The following is a 20,724-nucleotide window of genomic DNA, read 5'->3' on the forward strand; positions in this document are numbered from 1 at the left end:
TCTCTGGTTGTATTCAAATATGTATGTCTGTACCGTCATGTTAGACAGTAAATCCCTCACTAAAGCATCTTTTACGAGAAAGGTTTATGGTGACAGCGTAAAGTAAGAAAAAGAGAAAGAGAGGGAGAGAAAAAGAGGGAGAGAAAAAGAGAGGGAGAAAGAGAGAGAGACTAAAAAAGAGCAAATCATTCTTTAAGACCTTTATCAATATCACAAATATGTATATATATATATGATTTTGGGCAGGCCTGTTTAGGCCTATGTTGAATCATACTGGAAAAGCCTATGGATGATGTGTCCTAGTGTGCCTCTGGTCTGTACATGTATTCATACATCAGAATGTCAAAAGTGAACCTGAGAGCACAGAGTTAGACAGCCTCTGGCCAGTAAAGCGTTAGAAGCGCATAGTCTAATGACATAGTCTTTGCCACTACAGGACTAAAGTGGGTTTGGGAAAAAAAAAAAAAGGACATTGAACTGAATACTCCAAAAAAAGAAAAAGTCATAATTTAAAGGGCTAAAAACAAAAACCGTCGCAGATGTCGGAAAACAAACAAAATAGTAGTTTTTGCTATTTTAATTCCATTGTTTCAAAAAATTTAACTTAAACCAAAAAAAAAAACAGTAAAGAGAAATTATTCACACAAATTATGATTTCATGGAATTTAACTCGCAGCTATGCCGTAAGCACAAAACAGCAGTGCCCATGTTAAGCTCCGCTCATGCAAATCAGCAGCTGAAATGAAAATATAACGATAATTTTTTTTTTTTTTTTTTTTACATGATACCATTTTTCATTTTTATTTTTCATTCTTTGAGTCAGTCCTTCCGTTTAAAATATGTGCTATACTTTTTAATTTTCACTATTTTTGTCATTGTTGGCTATGAAGACTGACTTCTCTTGTCATTTCTGTGCATATCGTGACTATTAATATTTGTAGTTGGCACAAAAATGACTACATTTTCAAAGCGAAATACTGCTGATGTCGTGAAAGCGTTTTATGAGAAGCTGCTGCTGTCTGACGCAGCTGTGACAGAGCCATGAAGGATGTGCCTCTTTAGAATGGACTTGACTGTCTGTGAAACACAACTTACGGGGGCAGTAACAGTCTCTTTGTTTCACATATGGTCGTAGATTTCAAAAGAAAAATGTACCTTTCACGATCTGCCCGTACATTTTCTGTTGCAGGCTTACAAAGCCTCGGCCAAACCACGGCGGCACAAGCGAGAATGGATCCTTCCTCCAGCAAAACTGTACGAGAACGTCGACTACACAAAAGAAGAGAGTATTGCCAAAGTAAGCATCCATTTTGCATAATACAGATCTCTGACTCATGCGTTTTCAAGAGAAAAACGCCGGCGTATCTTGGTCAATACTGTTTAATTATCAACGTATTTTATCAACCATTTATGGACAGGAACCTTTGTCTCTTTGGTGATATCGACACTCTTAAAAGTTAAAAAAGTTTAGTCAGACACTGACTCACTGTCACAAACAGGATGAGAGACCGGATGCATGTGCGGAACATACACAGGGCAGTTACCTTCATGTGAACAGTACAGGTACTCAGATACTGGGGAGATGTTAGGAGCAAGCAGAGCAAAACCAACAGGCATAGAAGCACTCACATGGGTCACAGTTATCTGTATCTCCACTAAGATGTGTTCTCATGTGGCATGTGGGGTGTTTGATGTATGGGCTGTTCCAAGGAAACATTCTGTATGAAAAAAAAAAAGTTGTGTGGTTATGGAAGAAAAATCTCAATGATAGATGTTTGGCCATGGGGCCAACACCATGACAGGAATCTGTTTTCATCTTCAAAACATTTTTATTTTTACAGCTTGATATTTTCGCTGTTGTCTTTGTTGTTGCTGCTGCTCTTGTTGTTGTTTCATTTCTTTAAATGTCGTGGAAACGTTGCTCCAGATTCGATCAGATATGGACGAAGGCCAGAGTGTGGAGTACAGGCTGACAGGCCATGGAGCAGACAAAGAGCCTTTTAACCTCTTTGTTGTCAACCCAAAGACTGGGCAGGTCAGAGTCACGGGCCCCCTGGACAGGGAGAAAATAGCACAGTACAATGTGAGTTGCAACCCTCCATTCTAGATTCATATCTAGGAACAATAAAGAAAATCCTTTTGACACAGATGTACCATGTGAGCGTCTAATGCACACCCTTCCACCCACAAACAAATTCTTCAGATTATGAATTAGCTACATCACCAACACTAGCCCCTTTTGGACCATTAAATGGACATTGCTGTAAACCTTTAATATTTTATAGTGAGTGAGTACGCTGTTTATTTTTAACACAGCTGACTGGAGTGGCAAAGTATCGTAACGGCACACAGGCAGAGACGGACATTGAGATCAGAATTCAGATTATTGATGATAATGACAACCCTCCAACGTTCAAGCCTTACACAGCAGTTGTTCGGGAATGTAGTCAAGTGGGTATGTATGATTCTTTAAGAGTGTGTAAGGTGATTTATATACGTGTGTGTGTGTGTGTGTGCGTGTGTGTGCGTGTGCATGTGCGTGTGTGTGTGTGTGTGTTTTAAGAAAATATCATACCATAAATACAACACATTAGGCAACTTAAATGAATACGACTCAAATGAAACCATGTTGACTTCAGAGGAATGGATCAGTTGTTATTTGCGACTGTGAAGCATCACACACAGGTCAAACAAACACATTTGGTCTCACAGGAATTTCTGGGGATGCAGCCAAGTAAAACTCAACAGAAAAATCTGCTAATCAACTGGACATGACTAATCATTCAGAAAGTGGCTACACTGGTTACTATAGTGTTTTGGTATTGGTTTTTGTGGTTGAGTTTTTGTTAAGCAAACAACTGAAGTAATGAGACCCTGGAATGGCACAGTTTTAAAGGCACCTACCATAACAAAATAATTACATGATGTCACTGGTTAGGCAAGTTTTGACAAACACACCTTCAGACTGCTAAGAACAATCTACAGGTATGACAATGTTAAGCTCAGGTGAACTGCAGAGAGTGACAGAGAGGGCCCTGTCAGAGGAGAGGGGCCGCAGGACTAGCACCTCCCATTCTCTCATTCGACACTTCTGTGGCCCGAGCCAGGCCGTCAATGCCGATCGAAAGACTAACAGACCAAGCCAGCTGATTGTGCGTAAGAGTCAGTAAATTCACACTCTCTGGGTTGAGCTGGGCAAACACACTTCAGATGTCTTCTGAGGAACTGATGTTCCGCGGGGCTGCGTGTTCTCTGTACTCTCTACACACGAACTCCTCAGCTCGCAAACCTGTCAAACGACTTCAGTTTGCTTATGGAACAACCTTGGCTGATGTTATCTCCGTCGGCAAGGCATTTTAAGTTTGGGAAATGCAATCTTCGAATTCCTACAGAGTTTGAGGCCAACGACAATGCAAATCAATAAGGAAACCAGACACTGAGGTCAGCTTGGTTGCTGTTGTACACGACATATTTGTGCCTGAGATCAATGGGGGATATATGGCCATTTGCAGATGGAAAGAATCATCATTTTCACCCCCAGGGGTAGTTGTTTGAAGATGTTATGAGTCACTGCCCTCAGTATCCACAGCTCGTTAATGAGTGACGTTGTGTTTCCATTGCTGGATTATTTATACAGATACAGATATTCATACATTTCCTAATCTATTCAGTGGTGTTGCATTTGAGGTAGGAAACAGATACGATCTTGTATTTCAAGGAGGGTAGGAATCTCAAACACTGCATCAACACTGCATGGATGTAGTGAATAAACGTCCAGTATAAAAATCTCATTAGGAAAAAAAATAAAGGATTCCATGGGAAATGCAATCTTCCACTTCCTACAGAGTCTTAGGCCAACGATACGAAATCAGTGGGGAATGGATTTCCATGTGTTTGCGCACAAACCCAAACTCATAACAATTTTTTTAAATTATTATTTTACTGTCACAAATTACGGTAAAAATATCCTCAATAAATTAAAAAAGTAAAACATGCTGTGTATATTTGACCTGAAGGTTATCTGTGTGACTGCAGGGACACCGGTGGCGACAGTACAGGCTGAGGATGATGATGACCCAAACACAGTCAATGCTAAGATAGCGTACAGCATCATCAAACAGGAGCCAGCCGGGTCCGGGCCAATGTTCTCAATCGACAGAGACACAGGGGAAATCACCGTGAAGAAGCATACCCTGGATCGGGAGGTGGGCGTCATCCACAGTCCACGGTTACTTTTTACTGAATGTTTTATTGAACGGGGTCTATCAGCTTTCACGCATCCGTCACACTCACTGGCATACAATGAAAGGACAGTGGTTTACTTCAAATTTGTTTTATGACGTTTGAATTCAAAACTGACGAATGCTGAAGAATATTTCCATAAGGAGGGTGGGGGGGGGGGTTGTTATATGGGAAATATAAAGAACTATAAAGAAACATACACATTATGAAACTGACTTCACCTGTTTCACAGATGAACAGCGTATACACGCTGACAGTGCAAGGTGTGGACAAGGATGGAGCGCCAGACGGCCTAACAGGGACGGGAACAATTAAGATCACTGTTCTCGACATAAACGATAATGTTCCTGTTCTTGAGAAAGAAGAGGTAAGAATGAATGAATGAAAAAAATACTATGCATTTTGTCATGATTCGACTGTCTGTAATACTGCATTTACCCACTTTCATGCTGTCATAAAGCAGAAATTACTGTGAGCTCTTTTCTGTCTCCCTGTTTCTGCGTCAGTATTTGGGCAGCATAGACGAAGGTGCAGTTAATGTGGTGGTGATGAGGATCAAAGCTCTGGATAGCGACTTAATAAATTCAGACAACTGGCTGGCTGTTTTTGACATCGTCAAGGGAAACGAGGACGGTCTCTTCACCATTGAGACAGATCCGAAAACCAATGAGGGCATTCTAAAACTGGTCAAGGTAAGACGTATTTGCTTGGAAAATCTCCAGAGCACACTGAAATCTGTGAAGCTCACCGCCTGTTGAAACAATAAGCATCTAATCCATCGTTTCTCAAACTCCAGGCTGCAGACCGGTTCCAGGTCTCCACCCCTTTGACTGAACTTCTTGCTTTGAAAATTGTAACAGAACTAACTGCCAGTCCGCCCTGGACAGTCAAATTATGCTTGATGCTTCTGTCACTTGCCATGTGAAAATTGACATTTTATTCAATATCCTAAAATGTTAAGCATCCCACCTGCGAGAACTTGCTTAAAATGTGTCTATTTTCACCTGGAGACAAGCAGAATTTGACTGGCACCACAGGGGGTTTTCCGGACCGGCAGGTTCTTGTCGGATCGGTGCATCGTAGTTTGAGAAGAGCTGATCCAACGCACAAGTTGTGGCACATTTGCTTTTATTCATCTTGCCAATAGAACATTGAAAGGTTAAATTCCTTTCCAAAATCTCAGTTTAATTATGTTTCTTGGCAGTACCTTCCTTGTGATTTTTTTTTCTTTTAAATGAAATGCCATCCCTTAGATCATGTTGACAATGAAAATGGGAACTGAGAAAGGAGAAATAGCACCCTCCATTGGCAAGAGTGCAGAATTACAACTACACGAAAGACAGTCTAATGATTTTAGCCTAGTTATCCGTCTCTCATCGGCGAGATCTGAATGAACCTCCCTTTCCTTTCTCCTGTCACTCTGCTCTTTCTCCTTGATTTTCTCCACGTTCTGCAACATCAGCCACTGGATTACGAAATGGTCCAAAATGTGGACCTTGGCCTCTTGGTTTCTAATGTTGCTCCATTTGTAAATGGAACTGCGGTTGCTCTGGGTCTGGAGCTAGATTTGGGACCAGATCTTGGACCAGGGGCAGCAGCAGGAGGAGGTGCTGGAGCTGGACCAGGAGGAGGTGCAGGGGGAGGAGGTGGAGGAGGAGGCGGAGGAGGAGGAGGAGGGCCTGGGGCAGGTACAGGCACAGGTCCTGGAGTGGAGCCAGATGTGGGTGCAGGAGCTGGAGGTGGAGGTGGCGGAGGTGGAGGTGGAGGTGGAGGTGGGGCAGGACCTGGATCAGCACCAGGAGTAGGGAGTAAGCCTAACCTGAGACCTGATGTCAAGCCTGGCCCCAAACCCAAGCCTGGGGCAAAACCAGGTGCTAAACCAGGAACGAAGCCCAAAGCCCCTGGAGGGAAAAGCTACCCAATCAAGATCAGTGTGAATAACCTGCCAGATGGCCCAGGATTTAAACCCCGTGTGAAAGAGTTGCCCGTGTCAGAGGACCCAGAAAAGCTCTCGGTTCCCATGGTGATTGGTTCCTACCCTGCGGTGGATGGAGACACAGGAGAACTGGCTGAAAATGTCCTGTGAGTTGTGTTTTCCTCCGAATCACTTGGCTTCTGTTTTATAGAGAAAGAGCTATGGATTAAAGGGAGATTTTCCCACAACGTAGAAACTTCTAATTTTGCAGTGACGCCAAACATAATTTTCTCTTCACCACAATAAGCCCTAATAAAGCCCTTTATTTAAATTTCCATGACACAAATAGATTACATTTTTTCATAATGCCTGTAATAAATGCAGTCATATTTTTTACACAGGTACGCTAAAGGATCTGACCCGGATAACTGGCTGACTATTAACGAAGAGACTGCAGAGATTACACTAACCAAAGTGCCTGACCGAGAGTCCAAGTCTCTGGTCAACGGAACCTACTATGCTAAAATCCTGTGTATGACAAAAGGTGAGTACTGAGGTAAACAATACAGTAACCATGGTAATTGTTGTACTTGGTACAGTTTTACTGGGGTGCTTTGAAGTGTCTTATAAACCTTAATGTTAATTATAATCCCCCATTCCTCGTTTAATAATGATTATTCACTCCTGCAAGGCCCCAAAAAACAATACATGATTTTAAATGATTATACAGCGATTTGTTGGCTGGTATTGACTGTTGTCAAGGAATATGAGTGTCTGTTTTTCATCACAATCTGTTATGATAAATGTCATTCCTAGGAAGCTAATCATGAATCTCATAATTTTTTATTGCCAGTCCTGTGAACAAGCCCTTTATGACCAGATAGATCATTAAACCACTAACTAACATAGCACAGGCTGCTGTTAGGTGCCATAAAGGTGAATTCTTTGAACTTTGCTGTTCTCTTTGTGGGTGCTCCTGTATTGATAGAATTTTCTAAAAAAAAAAAAAAAATATATATATATATATATATATATATGTGTATATATATATATATAGAGAGAGAGAGAGAGAGAGAGAGAGTCTGAAAACTGCTCCTCTGCCTTATTTAGAGCTGTTTGAGATCTAAAACGTTCTGAGTTCTGTTTCTTTCTTCCACTGGATCAGATCAGCTCAGGTCTGAGATTAATGCTGACTTGACCTCTGACATGTTTTGGGCTCACTGTTTCCTCAGATCCGTCTCAGATCTGTCGACTGCAGCTTGCACAAAACAGGACAAAGCAGCATGTGTATTTAGAGGGATGAAAACTGGAATGTGTGTTACTGTGATTGAACTGCACTGCAAAAAAAAAAAAGACTGTGAAAGTAAACTACAGTAAAATACTGAACCAAACACAACTGTTCATTTTAAAGTAAGAATATGTTGAGAGAATCATATGTCTTTGTGGAATTTACAGATTATAGAAGTTTAAACACAGAAAAACTGTAATAGAAAAAACAGTACAATACAGTTAAAATTACAACATGACAGTATTACAATAATGTCCGTTTTTTGTCAGGTAGATTTTTTTATACAGAAAGAAATTGTATTACATTTTACGAATTCATATGTTACACTTTACAGATAAGAATATGTACAATTAGGCCTACAGTAAAAATTATGTTAATGTGAAGGGTTTAAAAAAACAGGTGATGTGTCTGTTTAGAACTGAGTAGGCCTATATTTAACAATATATCAGTAGGCTAGTTGTAAATCTATAATAGTAGCAGTGTAACCCGCATTTTTTAGACAAGCACAGTCCTGCACTGGCCTCGAACGCACTCTCCGGCACCTGAAGGAATGTGCTGGCGATGGAAGCTAGCACATGTGGGTTTTAGCCTCCTTGCTAGCATGCCCCCCTTCCACATCCAAAGTTGTGAGTACGATTCCAGTGTGGGACTGTGCTCAGGACTGACACACCTGATTCCACTGATCAATCAATCACCAAGCCCTTGACTAACACAATTAACTGTGATAATAAAGAGTTAAAACAAAGAGGTGCAGGAGAGAACTGTTGTAACGTTTTGTATATTACAACAGTTTCAAACTGTAACATTTACAGGTTGTTCGATAAAGTTGTTTACACTTTTACTGGATTTTTACTGAATTATTCTGGCAACCACAGTTGCCAGTTGTTGTTGTTGTTTTTGTTTTTTCATCAAACCAACAGATTTTTTTTTTTTTTTTTTTTTTTACGGTGTGGTACTGTTGTCACTACAGTGGTTTTCACTGTGCTGCACGGTTGATTTTTCAACCTCTGTCTCATCAACTAAATAGACAAGTGTTTGAGTTCCTCAAATTAAATTTAACTGCTGCTAAACAGTTAAACACCTGGAACCCTAAAATTCCTATTGCTGACCCTCTGGAACTAGCCAGACCACAACAAATAAAGGGAGAGATTTCCTTTACCCCTGTTGGTTTACTTTAGCAAGAAAAGTGTTTCATGATGTTGTATTCACGCACTGTGTAGTTGTTTCCATTTGTAGTTCCTCTTGTTCTAATTACATCATAAACTTCAGTCAGCAGTTTGCATCCACTGCTACACTCATTCTATGAAACAATGGACATATACCCTGGAATTTCCTCCTGGAAAGTGCCTTAACTGCTAATATGTTTTTGTTCACTTTTAGATACACCACCTAAGACCGCCACAGGAACTATAGCTTTAAAGGTAGAGGACACAAACGACCACTGCCCCAGACTAACCAGCACCTACGAGAGCATCTGCTCTGATGTCAATGTGGTGAACGTGACAGCATTCGATGAGGATGTTTATCCTAATGCAGCACCATACACATTCACACTGATAGAGGACGAGACCAGAGGAGAGTGGGAGATGGAGCATCTCAACGGTAAGAAGGAAACAAAACTAAACCGACGACACTTCCTCGATTGCGTGGTCTTACCTTTTGAAAATACACGAGTATTACGACATTTAAGTTGGCGTACATTCTTGTCCTCTTGTGCAGCAACAACGGTGGGGTTCCGGGCAAAGGAGTCACTGTGGCCAGGAGTGTATGAGCTGACAGTGGAGATCACAGACATGCAGGGTCTGGGATGTGGGGACAAACAGAAGTTCCAGGTAGAGGTTTGTACCTGTGGAGAGAATGGCACATGTGCCATCAGAGCTCAACAGATTGGTTCCTCTGTCAACCTGGGTGCTCCAGCTATTGGACTACTGCTGCTAGGCCTAGCCCTTGTCCTCTGTAAGTTTAAACAAACTCAGAAAACAAACTCACACACACACAGTACACACACACAGTACACATACACAGTACCCACAAAATGTTGTCAAGACATAAACAAAGAAAATTAACTAGTCCAGCGCATTGTTTGTATACCTGCATAAATGGTCTGCAATTCAGAATTATCAATTCATCAATTCACCTCAATATGTTTACGGGAATCAGAAACTAACCCTTGAGGTTCTGGCTATGAGTGCCTGACAGTAACAGAACATATCCTCACCAGCATTTAAATAGGAGAGCTCAGTATATTTGTGCTTCTGCCCGTGTGTGTTTGCGCTCCTGAGTTAAATACTCTTTGTTGCATCAGCTGTGCTGTGTTCTGTCATTAGCATTACTAAACTGCCCAGTCCAGGCCGCTGACCTGTCTTTTCTTTTGTAGTGGTGCCCCTGCTCCTGCTGGTCTGCCAGTGTGGGTCTGTGGGACAATTCGTCGAGTTGCCCTTTGACGCTAAAGAATACCTCATCCCCTATCACACAGAGGGCAAGGGAGAGGACAAGGTAAATTATACCAGACTACTGTAAAATACAGGAGTATGAGGACACACTCATTTGTGATGCAAAATCAAGACTGAGAGGAATAGGGAATGGAAAGGTCAAAAATGCGCTATGCACTATTCTGATCTGATTTCATATAATGAACATTCTGTTTATGTGTTTGTTTTTAATGTGTGTAGGAGGTACCTCTTCTGAGCGCCCCAGCTGTGATCACAGACAGGGGGCCTGATATCGAGGCTGTTAACGTCAGCTCCAAATCCGCCATGATGCTCAGCAGTCAGTTCCCTGGCAGTGCAGCGCCAGGCAAACTGGATCAGGGGCTGACCTATCAGGAGAACACGTTTGCAACTATGCAATATGGGAATTCTCTGTATTCCTCATCCTACAGGCACACAGAGAATGATATTTATGAGGGAATGGCCCTGCCCGACAGTTACCTCCATCAGTACTACTCTCAGGTACAAACACAGAGGAGTTTGTCTGTTCTAATAAGACACTGATTTGTCCCTTTGTAAAAAGTGTAAGTGAATTTAGCACCAAATGGATCAGTGAACCATATGCACTGAAAGTCCATAGATGATCACCAAAGCGACATGACTCAGTAGAACTAGGTTAACTATGTTTTCGCTTCATATAAAGTCAACTAATCCACTGTTTCTTCTTCACTGCAGAAGGCCAGCTGTGCAGTGGACAGTCAACAATCTACAGACTGCCTGCTGGTGTACGAATATGAGGGCCAGGGTTCCTCTGCTGGATCTATAGGTTGCAGTAGTGTCCTCCAGTCTGACAATGACCTTGAATTTCTCAACGAGCTGGGGTCAAAATTCATGACCTTGGCGGAGATCTGTAGTCCACCACCGATGCCTCCTCCACCACAGCTGCAAGAGGATCACACCGCTACAACCATAAACACAAACATTAAGACAGAGAGCTCTGTTGCCACACATGCAGTTGACATTGTCAATTCTGCTCCACCACCTTCGAAACACGCTGCAGTCACCGAAGTCACCAAAACCATGAGTGGATCAGCTACCCTTCCCAGAGTGAAGACCGGTCAAACCCTACTACTGCAGCAGCAGCCTCTGTACTACATGGTGGAGCAGCAGGTGCCCAGCGCTGTCCTGGTGGCGGAGAGGCCTCCTGTTACACTGGGACAGAGCATGTACGTGGTGGGTGGAGCTCCACAGGCAGAGGGGCTGCTAGTCCACAGTGGTGTCCCAGCACAGGCCACCCTGAGTGGGACAACACAGGGAATGTATGTGCTGAATGGAGCTTCCATTCAACCTCACGCTGCTGGAAGTTCAGGAAATAACATCACCATCAGTCCCACCTCCTCTGCCTGTGAAACCATACTGCTCCAAGGAGCTCCAATGGGAGCTAATGGTCTGGTGATCAATAATGGCTCTTCAGAACAGGGTGGCATTTCTGGCCTTCACAGTGAGACCCTTAAAAATGGTGAAATGTCAGTCATCTCAGGAATCGGTATGGGACTGGGGCATGTGGTCATGGGGGAGGAGCTAAGAGGGTCAAATAAGGGGCTAGTTCACATGAGTCATCAAAATAGCGTGGCCCTCGTCGAAAGTTCAGGCAGGTCTTGTCCGGCACTTGTCGAAAGCATTTCTGGCCTTCACAGTGACACCCTTAAAAATGTCGTCACAGGAGTTGCACAGGGCATGGGAGTGGGACATGTGGTCGTGGGGAAGGATCTGAGAGGATCAAACCAGGGGCCGATGCACATGAGTTCCCAAAGTAGAGTGGCCCTTATTGAGAGGCAAGTCAGTTCTAGTCCGGTACTTGTGACTGGTGAAAGGTCCACCCTTCACAGTCCAGTTGTGATCAGTCCCCTGCCTCTTAGTCCAGTAGGTTTCAGTTCCTTCTCATTCCTGAGTCAGAGTAACACAGAAAATATGGTTTCGGTCGAAAATGGCCCTGAACAAGATGTAGAGTGTAATTAAAATATCAGATTGTTATGAAGGATCCTGCTGTACGACGGGGCAGTAGCCTTTGCTTTCTCAGTACCAAGATGATGTAATGTATTTTGTACTCTCAGGGGAATTTAGCCTGACCTGACTCTTTGGTTTCTGACAGTGTACCTAACGTGTGTGCATACCTCTCAGCCTTTCAGACATACTCACAGCTGCGCTTGGAAAGTCCTGGCAGCGTTGAGGTTGTGACAAACGTTGTGGAACGCGTTTTTATATTTTGCATGTGCTCTGCAATCCGTCTGCTTTAAATGTCGAAGCAGAGCCTTCGTCTGTTCCCTGAAGGCTTCAGTGTTTGCTGGTTGATTGAGATAGTGGGGTTGTTTTAACATCTTAACAGCACTGAGGTGTCTTAAAAGTTGTTTTGTATATAGGGATGTTTTCTAGCTTTTCGAAAACTAAGCAAAAAACCTCATTTGGAGGCTGCAGCTATCCATTACCCACACCAGTGCTTCCCATTTGTCCTGATGCATATAAATGACATCAAATTCACAGTTCCCAAAATGGTCCCTGTATGTGTCAGGTAGGAATGAAATCCATGGAATGGAATTCAGAGGGCCTCGTGAAATATATTGTTATTGTTGTTGTTGTTTTTGTTCCCAGAAAGTTGAATCAGTTTATCTGTTTTTGTAGGAGAGGCGTTAGAGACTGATGAATGAGAGAAAATGTTTAATTAATGTGATCCATTTCCATCAAATGCTACACATTTATCAGCAATCGATGACTACTGTAATCCAGCAAAACAAATGATTTTCATTTTAGGAAAAACAGAAAAATAAAACCTGTTAGCAACAAACGAAAAAGAAATGATATAAAACAGCTGTTACATGAGTGCATAATATTTGCATGTCATCTAAAAAAAATGTAGACCAGATACTGAACTTAGAATAAACAAAAGAATAGCCTTTAGGAAACACTGGTTTAGTCTTCAGGAAACACTGGAACTTTAGTGAAAGTAATCAAAACTGTGGTCAGCAAATTCATTAAGAACATAAGCAAATTTGACAACACTACTCAATTATACCAGTGACATTTAAACCAACAGTCATGTCTTTGGTTGTAGCACCACCTAGAGTAAGTCCATGAGTGAGACGGGTTCCCCTTGATCCATCATTGCGTCAGTTGGCTTGGTCTGCAGCGCATCTTCTATTTGAATATATAAGTGAGACTGGTCTTTACAGAGTCGATGGGAAAGAGCTCCAGGCAATCTGAATCCATATGCAAGATTGCCTGTTACTTTACATGGAGTTTGAACAGAGGACTTGGCCGCTGAAGATGATCCGTGAGAACATTTTTAGGATGGTTTAACATGCTTGCTTGTGTGTATTCTTCTGTCTTTCCCTCTGTGATGCTGTCCGATAATGTATCAGGTACGATTCAAAGTCAAGGACCAAATAATGTGTTTCTTGAGTGTATGTTGAAGATTTCATAACAGTGAACTTTGACTGTCTGACACTGTTCCCAGTGAGAAGCTGTCTGTATAATGCTGTTGTATTCATCCAGACATCACTGTTATTTTAAATGGCTTGTGAATATAAATCTAGACTGTACGTCTGTCACGGCTGTTACCTCAAAAGTAAAATATTTTCACTCAAGAACCTGTGAGATAAATCTTGCTTCATTCATGTCAAATGTCACATTCCCCAAGAACCTGGATGAAAACGAGCGAGTCTTCTTTATGAAATGTCCTTATTTTGAAGAGGAGGTTTCATAACTGGAAATGTTATGACCTGGGGCGATTGAGTCCTAAATTTACACTCTCTATATCTGTGTAATAAATGAGGTTTATGACTAAAAATGCAATGTAGCCTATGTTTTCTGTTTATTGAAAAGGGAGAGAAATGCCTTTGGAATCCAGTTGTAAAAAATACCAAAAGTGTTTGCAAAAGCATTCCTAAAGAGTCATTTAAATGGTGAAAATGTTGAAATGAAAGTGTAAAAGTTGTCTTTGTGATGTGGTTCCATCAAAATGTTGGTCAAAACAGAACTTGCCTCAATTATGTAATTATTGTCATGGTGTCTGTGTGTGTTCCTCCTGTGTGTCTTCTGGTCTACAGGGCTGGAACTGGAATCTGCTGCCATCTAGTGGGGAGCTGGCCAACAAAAACACCCACACGTGTATCTGTGTGTGAGTGAGTGTGTGTGTGTGTGTGTGTGTGTGTGTGTGTGTGTGTCTGTGTGTGTAAAGCACACACAGACTAGTAAAGCTTGCAAATCATTAACAGAAAAGGGGAGAAAAAGGAAAATAGTATAAAATAGTACCTGAGGTAGGTTGATCTGCATATTTATATTCAACATTAGTATTTATCAGACATTGAAAACTAGAATAAAAAGCTACTTTTTTAAATATCATGGTACACTGACTTCATGAAAAATGATGAAAATCATAAATTGTACATGACGTAACTGGAAACGTGTACATAAAACATATCTGAGAGGAAACAGATTTGGTGAGCTGTATATGTCCTTGGGAATGGAAGCCGTTTGTGGTTTACCTGCACTGAGTTGTTTATGGATCAGACAAACCAAGACATTCCACAGTATCCTGACTCTTCGCTCCAGGGAGATCTCTTCACAGTGATATATAGCCTGACAGTGAGGTGCTATGAAAGTTTGAGCACCCCCTGCTGGTGCACAGTGATACTGCACTCACAGCACTCTGTACCACATTGTACCCTGTCCCCAAAAACAAATTAGCTTGGCACGTGCAAGTGAAGAGTCGCTTCTAGAACTGTCCGACAGTTAACGTCTCAGTGTCCCGGTACAAAAGCTTTTTAGCTCTTTTTGTTTTTGTTTTTCAACTAAAATTAAGCATTTTCCCTGTAGTTACAGAAACAATTTTCATCTGTCTTGATATTTACATATTTTATCGGATAGACCTTTGTTTTCTTAAATAACCCAAGTGCAGTCCTGACGTTTAATTTTGATTTAAGTGGCAAAAGCAGTGTGAGAACTCCGTGTTCTCTTTCCCTTTGTCTATGTGTTATCAGCCGAGAGAAGAAGAGGCAGGTCAAGAACTGCACCTGAAGGAACACACCTGACCCAGCCCTTCCATAGCTATGCTTACTACACCACAGCCCTGCCCCCCCCCACAGCCATACTTACTCCACCATGGCCCCACCCCTCCACAGCCACGCTTACTCCACCACAGTATGGGTGGGGGGGTGCAATTGTGCTGACAGAGAAAGTTTCTGTGACGGTGAGCATGCAGGGGAGAGTGAAAGGAGAGAGGAGAGGATCGTTTGTAGGGGCGTGGCAGGGGGGCTCCTAGAAGGGTAAGCAAGAACCGTCTCAGACCCAGAGGCGTGCGGCGAGCCCCTCCCAGAGACAACATCTACAACCGGCCATGCTGACAAACAAACTGATTTTAATGTGCTCACTGGAACAGAGGAGACTGAGAGTGCGAGAGAGAGAGAAACAGGGCGAGAGTGGTGTTTGCCTACTGCTCTACCAACGCTGACATGGCTGGTCCTTGGCTTGGAAGACTGTTTCTGCTCCTGTTTCTGTGCATGTTCATGGTAAGTGCCTCTCTGTCATTTCCGTAATGATGCGGATTATTTAGAAAAAATTGCTTAACTAAGCAATTTGTTCATAATCATTTGCCGTGATGAGAAAGCCGTGTGCATGTGCTATGCAACTAGTTACTGCCTCAGAACTATATCAAATCTTCAAAATTCCTCTTTGCACAATGTCTGTAGATATTTGATTTTGCATTTTGTTGAAGTTTTTGTTTTGCTGGATTTGTTAAATTCTGGCAGATATGCTCGATTCTGAATCTGTAAAAGCCGTTCCAGAAATTGAAATGTAATTAAATTTTTACATTTCAATATTAATTCTATCATTTAGATACACACATATCTCCCAGAGTACCCTATATGTACATAATGTCCCCAAAACACAAGCACTGAATACTGCAAGATATTCCATTTATGTAAAGCATTCTTTCCCATGCTGGTTGGGTTTACATTAATTAACAGTTTAACTATAATCGCAATTATATTTTAGCTATTATACAAACACAATAAATTAGTAGTAGTAGTGTTTTTATTGTTAATTTTTGAGCACTAATGGTTGGTTTGTTGGGTCTTGCATAACTGAACCAGTGACTGACAGACACAACTAATGAAAGGTTTTAACCAGAAAGTAAAAACACACTACCTACAGGGATCCTACTGATCAATACAAGACCAGTTCAAACCCATGCACTCTCTAAAGGAAACAAAGTGTGTTTAAACATCAATAAACTGAAGACACTGACTGAAAGAAAGTTAAACATTCTCCACTTCAGTGTACAGAATGTTCAAACAGAGAAGGACAAGCTGTTTCCAGTCAGAGGACAGCAATGGTATAGGACTAACCCCAGTTAAACGGTTAACTGTTAGGTGGGCCGTATATTCAGTTTAAGTTAGCTTTCGTCTCTGAGCATTTTTGTCATGTCAAGTTCAAGCCCCTTGAAAGTCTTCAGTTTAGTGTTTGCCTACAGACATGCAGCTGAGCAACCAGTTCTGCAAGGTTAGGTGCTACATTACACGGGGAAAAAGTCATTATACACACTCAGCTCACAAAGTCTTTGTATACAGTACATGTCTGATATGTCTGTGGAAACATAATAATAATAATAATAATACATCTGGTGTTGATCTTTTTCTGGTCACTGAGGTTCTATTTACAGTCATTTGTTTGGTCAAAGTATTTTTTTTGTGTGTGTGGGGTTTTTTTTGGCGTTGTTGTTTGTTTGTTTGTTTGTTTGTTTGTTTAAAGGAATAGCTGTCTGTTCTGTATGAGTGCGGTCCTATGGGAACATATATGCCACAGGACGACAGCTCCTATAGAGAAGGGTGGCAACCACACCACCGTGTTATATATGATTTCAGACTGAGAAATATATCAGTGTCCAGCGAGACATTCAGAAAAAAAAATGCCTCTGTGTTTCAATACCTCATCACAAAAACAGGCAAAAGTAAAAGAGCCACTCATTTATGAGTCTTTAACAACACACATGATCTTAAAAATGTTTCTTGCAGTATAGGCTACAGTAAGACAAAAGAACTCCCTCCTGGGCATCAGTAAAGTAAACCATACCTCATCCTGTCTTAGTATAGCACACATACATAACGCTCTCAGGCGGAGTCACTGTTTAATCCTTTAATCCGCTCTCTTAAGATCTGTAACAGAGGAAGACTAATTAGCAGGGACAGTGCTGTCATGAGTCATACATCACACTTTTTAGCAATCTAAAGAGATATGTCTCACATCATTTATCGTTGAATTTTCACTCTTAGGTTTCAAAAGCTGATGCTAGGTCAAAGCGACAAAAGCGAGAGTGGATTCTCCCGCCAACCAGGCTAAGGGAGAATGTTGACTACACAAAGAGGGAATACATCGCCAAAGTAAGCATGAGATGATGACAATGAGTTTTTGTTTTTCTTGAAATGAACAGTTCATGAAGAAGCAAGGCAGAGGTCAAGGAGTACGTTTTCCCATGAGGGTGAATTTGGTAGTGATCAGCATTTTAAAAGTCTCGGCCTTCCTTGGTGGGAAACACCCTCAGGAATAGCAGCCAAAAGACTGGATTTTCAAGCTTGTCGATATGTACAGTATATACAGTATATACAGTATATACAGTGTGTATAAATATATATATATATATATGTATGTGTGTGTGTGTGTGTGTGTGTGTGTGTGTGTGTGTGTGCATTAACATACAGTATCAGTAAATGGGTAGCTGGGTCTGGACCGATGTATTTGTACTACATAATGAGCATAATCACTGGCCAGTGTGTGTGTGTATTGTTTTATATATATATATATATATATGTATGTATGTATGTATGTATGTATATATATATATATATTATACTGAACATGAAAAACTTGTCAGATCTTTAAGAAGGCAGAACATACCCAGATCATGTCATCATGTCTTTCACATTTTTCATAAATAAAACTCATTTGATCCTTTTCCTGAAGTTCACTGAAGCTGTGACCTCACTGGCTTTTATAGATCAGATCGGATAAAGACATTGATGGCATGGTGGACTACAGCCTATCAGGCCACGGGGCTGACAAAGAGCCCTTTAACCTCTTCATCGTCAACCCCGTGACTGGTACCGTCAGGATCACGGGCATCCTGGACCGAGAGTCTAAAAGGGAATACAACGTGAGATCCAATGACTATTCCACTGATCAACCCATAAACAGAACCGTCCCCTCTGCCGTAAATACAGCGTGTTTCCATAAAGAGGCTTTTCCTTGTCTGATCAGCGGTCCTTTGCCTTTCACAGTTGACAGGGCTGGCAAAATATCGGGATGGGTCGCTGGCTGAAACTGAAATACAGCTCAGAATTCAGGTCATCGACGAAAACGACAACCCGCCGAGGTTCGAATTTCAATCGGGAACTGTAAGAGAATGTAGCAAAGTGGGTACGTAACGTCACCATTTATATCTCACGCAAACGAAGCCTTTGAGGGGGAGCTGGACACACCCATAACGCATTACAGTTTAATATCACTGAAACCAGAAATACAGGGCAAGTTCAGTTGTAAAAAACATAGTCTGTTTTTGTGTTATAGATGTTTCTCTGTGGCACAAAGCAAGTAGAACGACTACACTGTTGAAAGCCAACACCAAACTGAACTGAAATTTCTCCAAAAACCACACAGAACTGAAACAAGTCCAAGATTACCTTATTTCAAATTAATATCACAGAAATGATTAAGCAGGAGCAGCAGAAATCAGAAAGTCTTAGAAAGTCTGTCTTTGGGAGTTGAAGTAATTACTAAGCAGAGATATTTTGCTCATAGCAGTACATGTCTTGTGACTTTGAGTAGGTAAAAGAGTGTTTAGGAAAATATCCTGTGTCTGGCTGTAGGGACACCTGTTATGAAGATCACTGCCAAAGATGATGATGACCCAAACACAGTCAATGCTAAGATAGCTTATAGCATCATCAAACAGGAGCCAGCCGGGCCTGGGCCAATGTTCTCCATCGACAGAGACACAGGGGAAATCACCGTTAAAGAGCATACGCTGGATCGAGAGGTGAGCAGTGTGGGGGGAAAAAAATCTTTTCCTTTATCTTCATGAAACGATTAAACAAACAAGTCCTCGCATTAGTGAGACACAGTAGTGAGTACAATTTACTATCAAGATAAGAGTTTAAAAAAAACACTAATTAAAAATTAATCTTTTTTTAACAGACTCAGAGCTCATACACTTTGATCGTGCAAGGCGTAGACACGGACGGATCGCCCGAAGGAAACACCGGAACCGGGACAATCGAGATCAAAGTCCTGGATATTAATGACAATGTTCCTACTCTTGAGAAAGAGGAGGTGAGAGGGGGAAAAAACAGCACATTAATGGTGACAGACCATTCTTTTTGTTAGACGATTCGTAATTGGGCATTTATTTTCTTTCACGGTGCAATGAAGTAAAACGTTCTGAGGTTTCGCTGATTTCCCGTTTCCTGTTGCTGCACTATTATTCTCACTCTGATAAACACAAACGGCAATACAGCTGTTTATGTTCTAAATGCATAACTCCAGCGACATATTTAAAAAATGAGTACATGTTAACATGTGTATTTACAAACATAGATGTTAAATATGAAGATGAACATATTATACGTAAAATCCTGACCTTTTGTTATCATTTCCATGTCAGTTCTCAGGCAGTATAGATGAAGGTGCAGCTGATGTGGTTGTGATGAAGATCAAAGCTCTGGATAAAGACTTAGAAGACACAGACAACTGGCTGGCTGTTTTTGACATCGTCAAGGGAAACGAGGACGGTCTCTTCACCATTGAGACAGATCCGAAAACCAATGAGGGTATTCTAAAACTGGTCAAGGTAAAAGAAAGCGTTTCTTAAGCATCTACAGTCCCCATTTCACTCTTTAGCTTCTATAGTAATCATAAACAGCTGGGTTAAAATCATCTCTGCAACTATGCCAGGGCTTTGTGCTCTGACGCTAATTTTGCTTCCGTTCCTTCCTTTCCCGCCTCTTTCCTCTCTCCTCGTCTTCTAAACCTCTCGACGTGTTTGCTGTCGACAGCCAGTGGACTATGAAGCAGTCAAAGATTTGACTCTTGATCTGATGATATCAAACGTTGCCCCCTTCATAAATGGGACAGCACTAGCTCTGGGTCTGATTGTGGGCCTTCAGCAAGAGCTGGAGGTTGAAGCTGGAGCAGGGGCAGGCGCAGGTGCAGGTGCAGGAGTCGGGGTGGATGTAGGAGTCGGGGCAGGAGTCGGGGTGGATGTAGGAGTCGGGGCAGGAGTCGGGGTGGATATAGGGGTGGATGCAGGACTAGATGCAGATTTGGATCTGGGAGTGGATGCAGGGGTGGATGTAGGAGTAGATGCAGGAGTAGATGTAGGAGTAGATGTAGGAGTAGATGCAGAAGTGGATGCAGGAGTAGATGTAGGAGTAGATGCAGAAGTGGATGTAGGTGTGGGAGTGGATGGTGATGCCGAAGTTGGAGTTGATCCAGGAGTCAAACCTGGAACCAAACCAAGTAAGAAGCCCAGTAAAAAACCAAGGCCTAAACCAGGTACCAAACCAGGTAGACCTAAACCTAAAGCCCCTGGAGGGAAAAGCTACCCAATCAAGATCAGTGTGAATAACCTGCCAGATGGCCCAGGATTTAAACCCAGTGTGAAAGAGTTGCCCGTGTCAGAGGACCCAGAAGAGCTCTCTGTCCCTGAGGTGATTGGTTCTTACCCTGCCGTGGATGGTGACACAGGAGAAATAGCTGAAAACGTGCGGTGAGTGGCACGCTGCTGTGAAACTGATCCTTTT

The 20,724-nt window shown here is 41.9% G+C and overlaps 1 protein-coding gene across 1 annotated transcript in view; it reads left to right on the forward strand.

Annotated features, from left to right (window-relative positions):
* The window catches only part of LOC115809178 (uncharacterized), a 40,278-nt gene that overhangs the window by 10,819 nt on the left and 8,735 nt on the right, over positions 1–20,724 (forward strand). Inside the window, exons 3-26 of the mRNA XM_030770738.1 lie at positions 1,190–1,297; positions 1,928–2,083; positions 2,317–2,455; positions 4,036–4,205; positions 4,475–4,609; positions 4,749–4,934; positions 5,705–5,930; positions 6,150–6,324; positions 6,559–6,701; positions 8,826–9,047; positions 9,165–9,401; positions 9,823–9,941; positions 10,118–10,396; positions 10,610–11,713; positions 13,978–14,038; positions 14,911–15,119; positions 15,322–15,438; positions 17,203–17,310; positions 17,925–18,080; positions 18,205–18,343; positions 18,793–18,962; positions 19,121–19,255; positions 19,587–19,772; positions 19,978–20,690. Coding sequence (XP_030626598.1) covers positions 1,190–1,297; positions 1,928–2,083; positions 2,317–2,455; positions 4,036–4,205; positions 4,475–4,609; positions 4,749–4,934; positions 5,705–5,930; positions 6,150–6,324; positions 6,559–6,701; positions 8,826–9,047; positions 9,165–9,401; positions 9,823–9,941; positions 10,118–10,396; positions 10,610–11,713; positions 13,978–14,038; positions 14,911–15,119; positions 15,322–15,438; positions 17,203–17,310; positions 17,925–18,080; positions 18,205–18,343; positions 18,793–18,962; positions 19,121–19,255; positions 19,587–19,772; positions 19,978–20,690 — 5,393 coding nt within the window. The remainder of the gene's footprint in view (positions 1–1,189; positions 1,298–1,927; positions 2,084–2,316; positions 2,456–4,035; positions 4,206–4,474; positions 4,610–4,748; positions 4,935–5,704; positions 5,931–6,149; positions 6,325–6,558; positions 6,702–8,825; positions 9,048–9,164; positions 9,402–9,822; positions 9,942–10,117; positions 10,397–10,609; positions 11,714–13,977; positions 14,039–14,910; positions 15,120–15,321; positions 15,439–17,202; positions 17,311–17,924; positions 18,081–18,204; positions 18,344–18,792; positions 18,963–19,120; positions 19,256–19,586; positions 19,773–19,977; positions 20,691–20,724) is intronic.

The sequence above is a fragment of the Chanos chanos genome, chromosome 4 (genome assembly GCF_902362185.1).
Source record: "Chanos chanos chromosome 4, fChaCha1.1, whole genome shotgun sequence".
Lineage (NCBI taxonomy): Eukaryota > Metazoa > Chordata > Actinopteri > Gonorynchiformes > Chanidae > Chanos > Chanos chanos.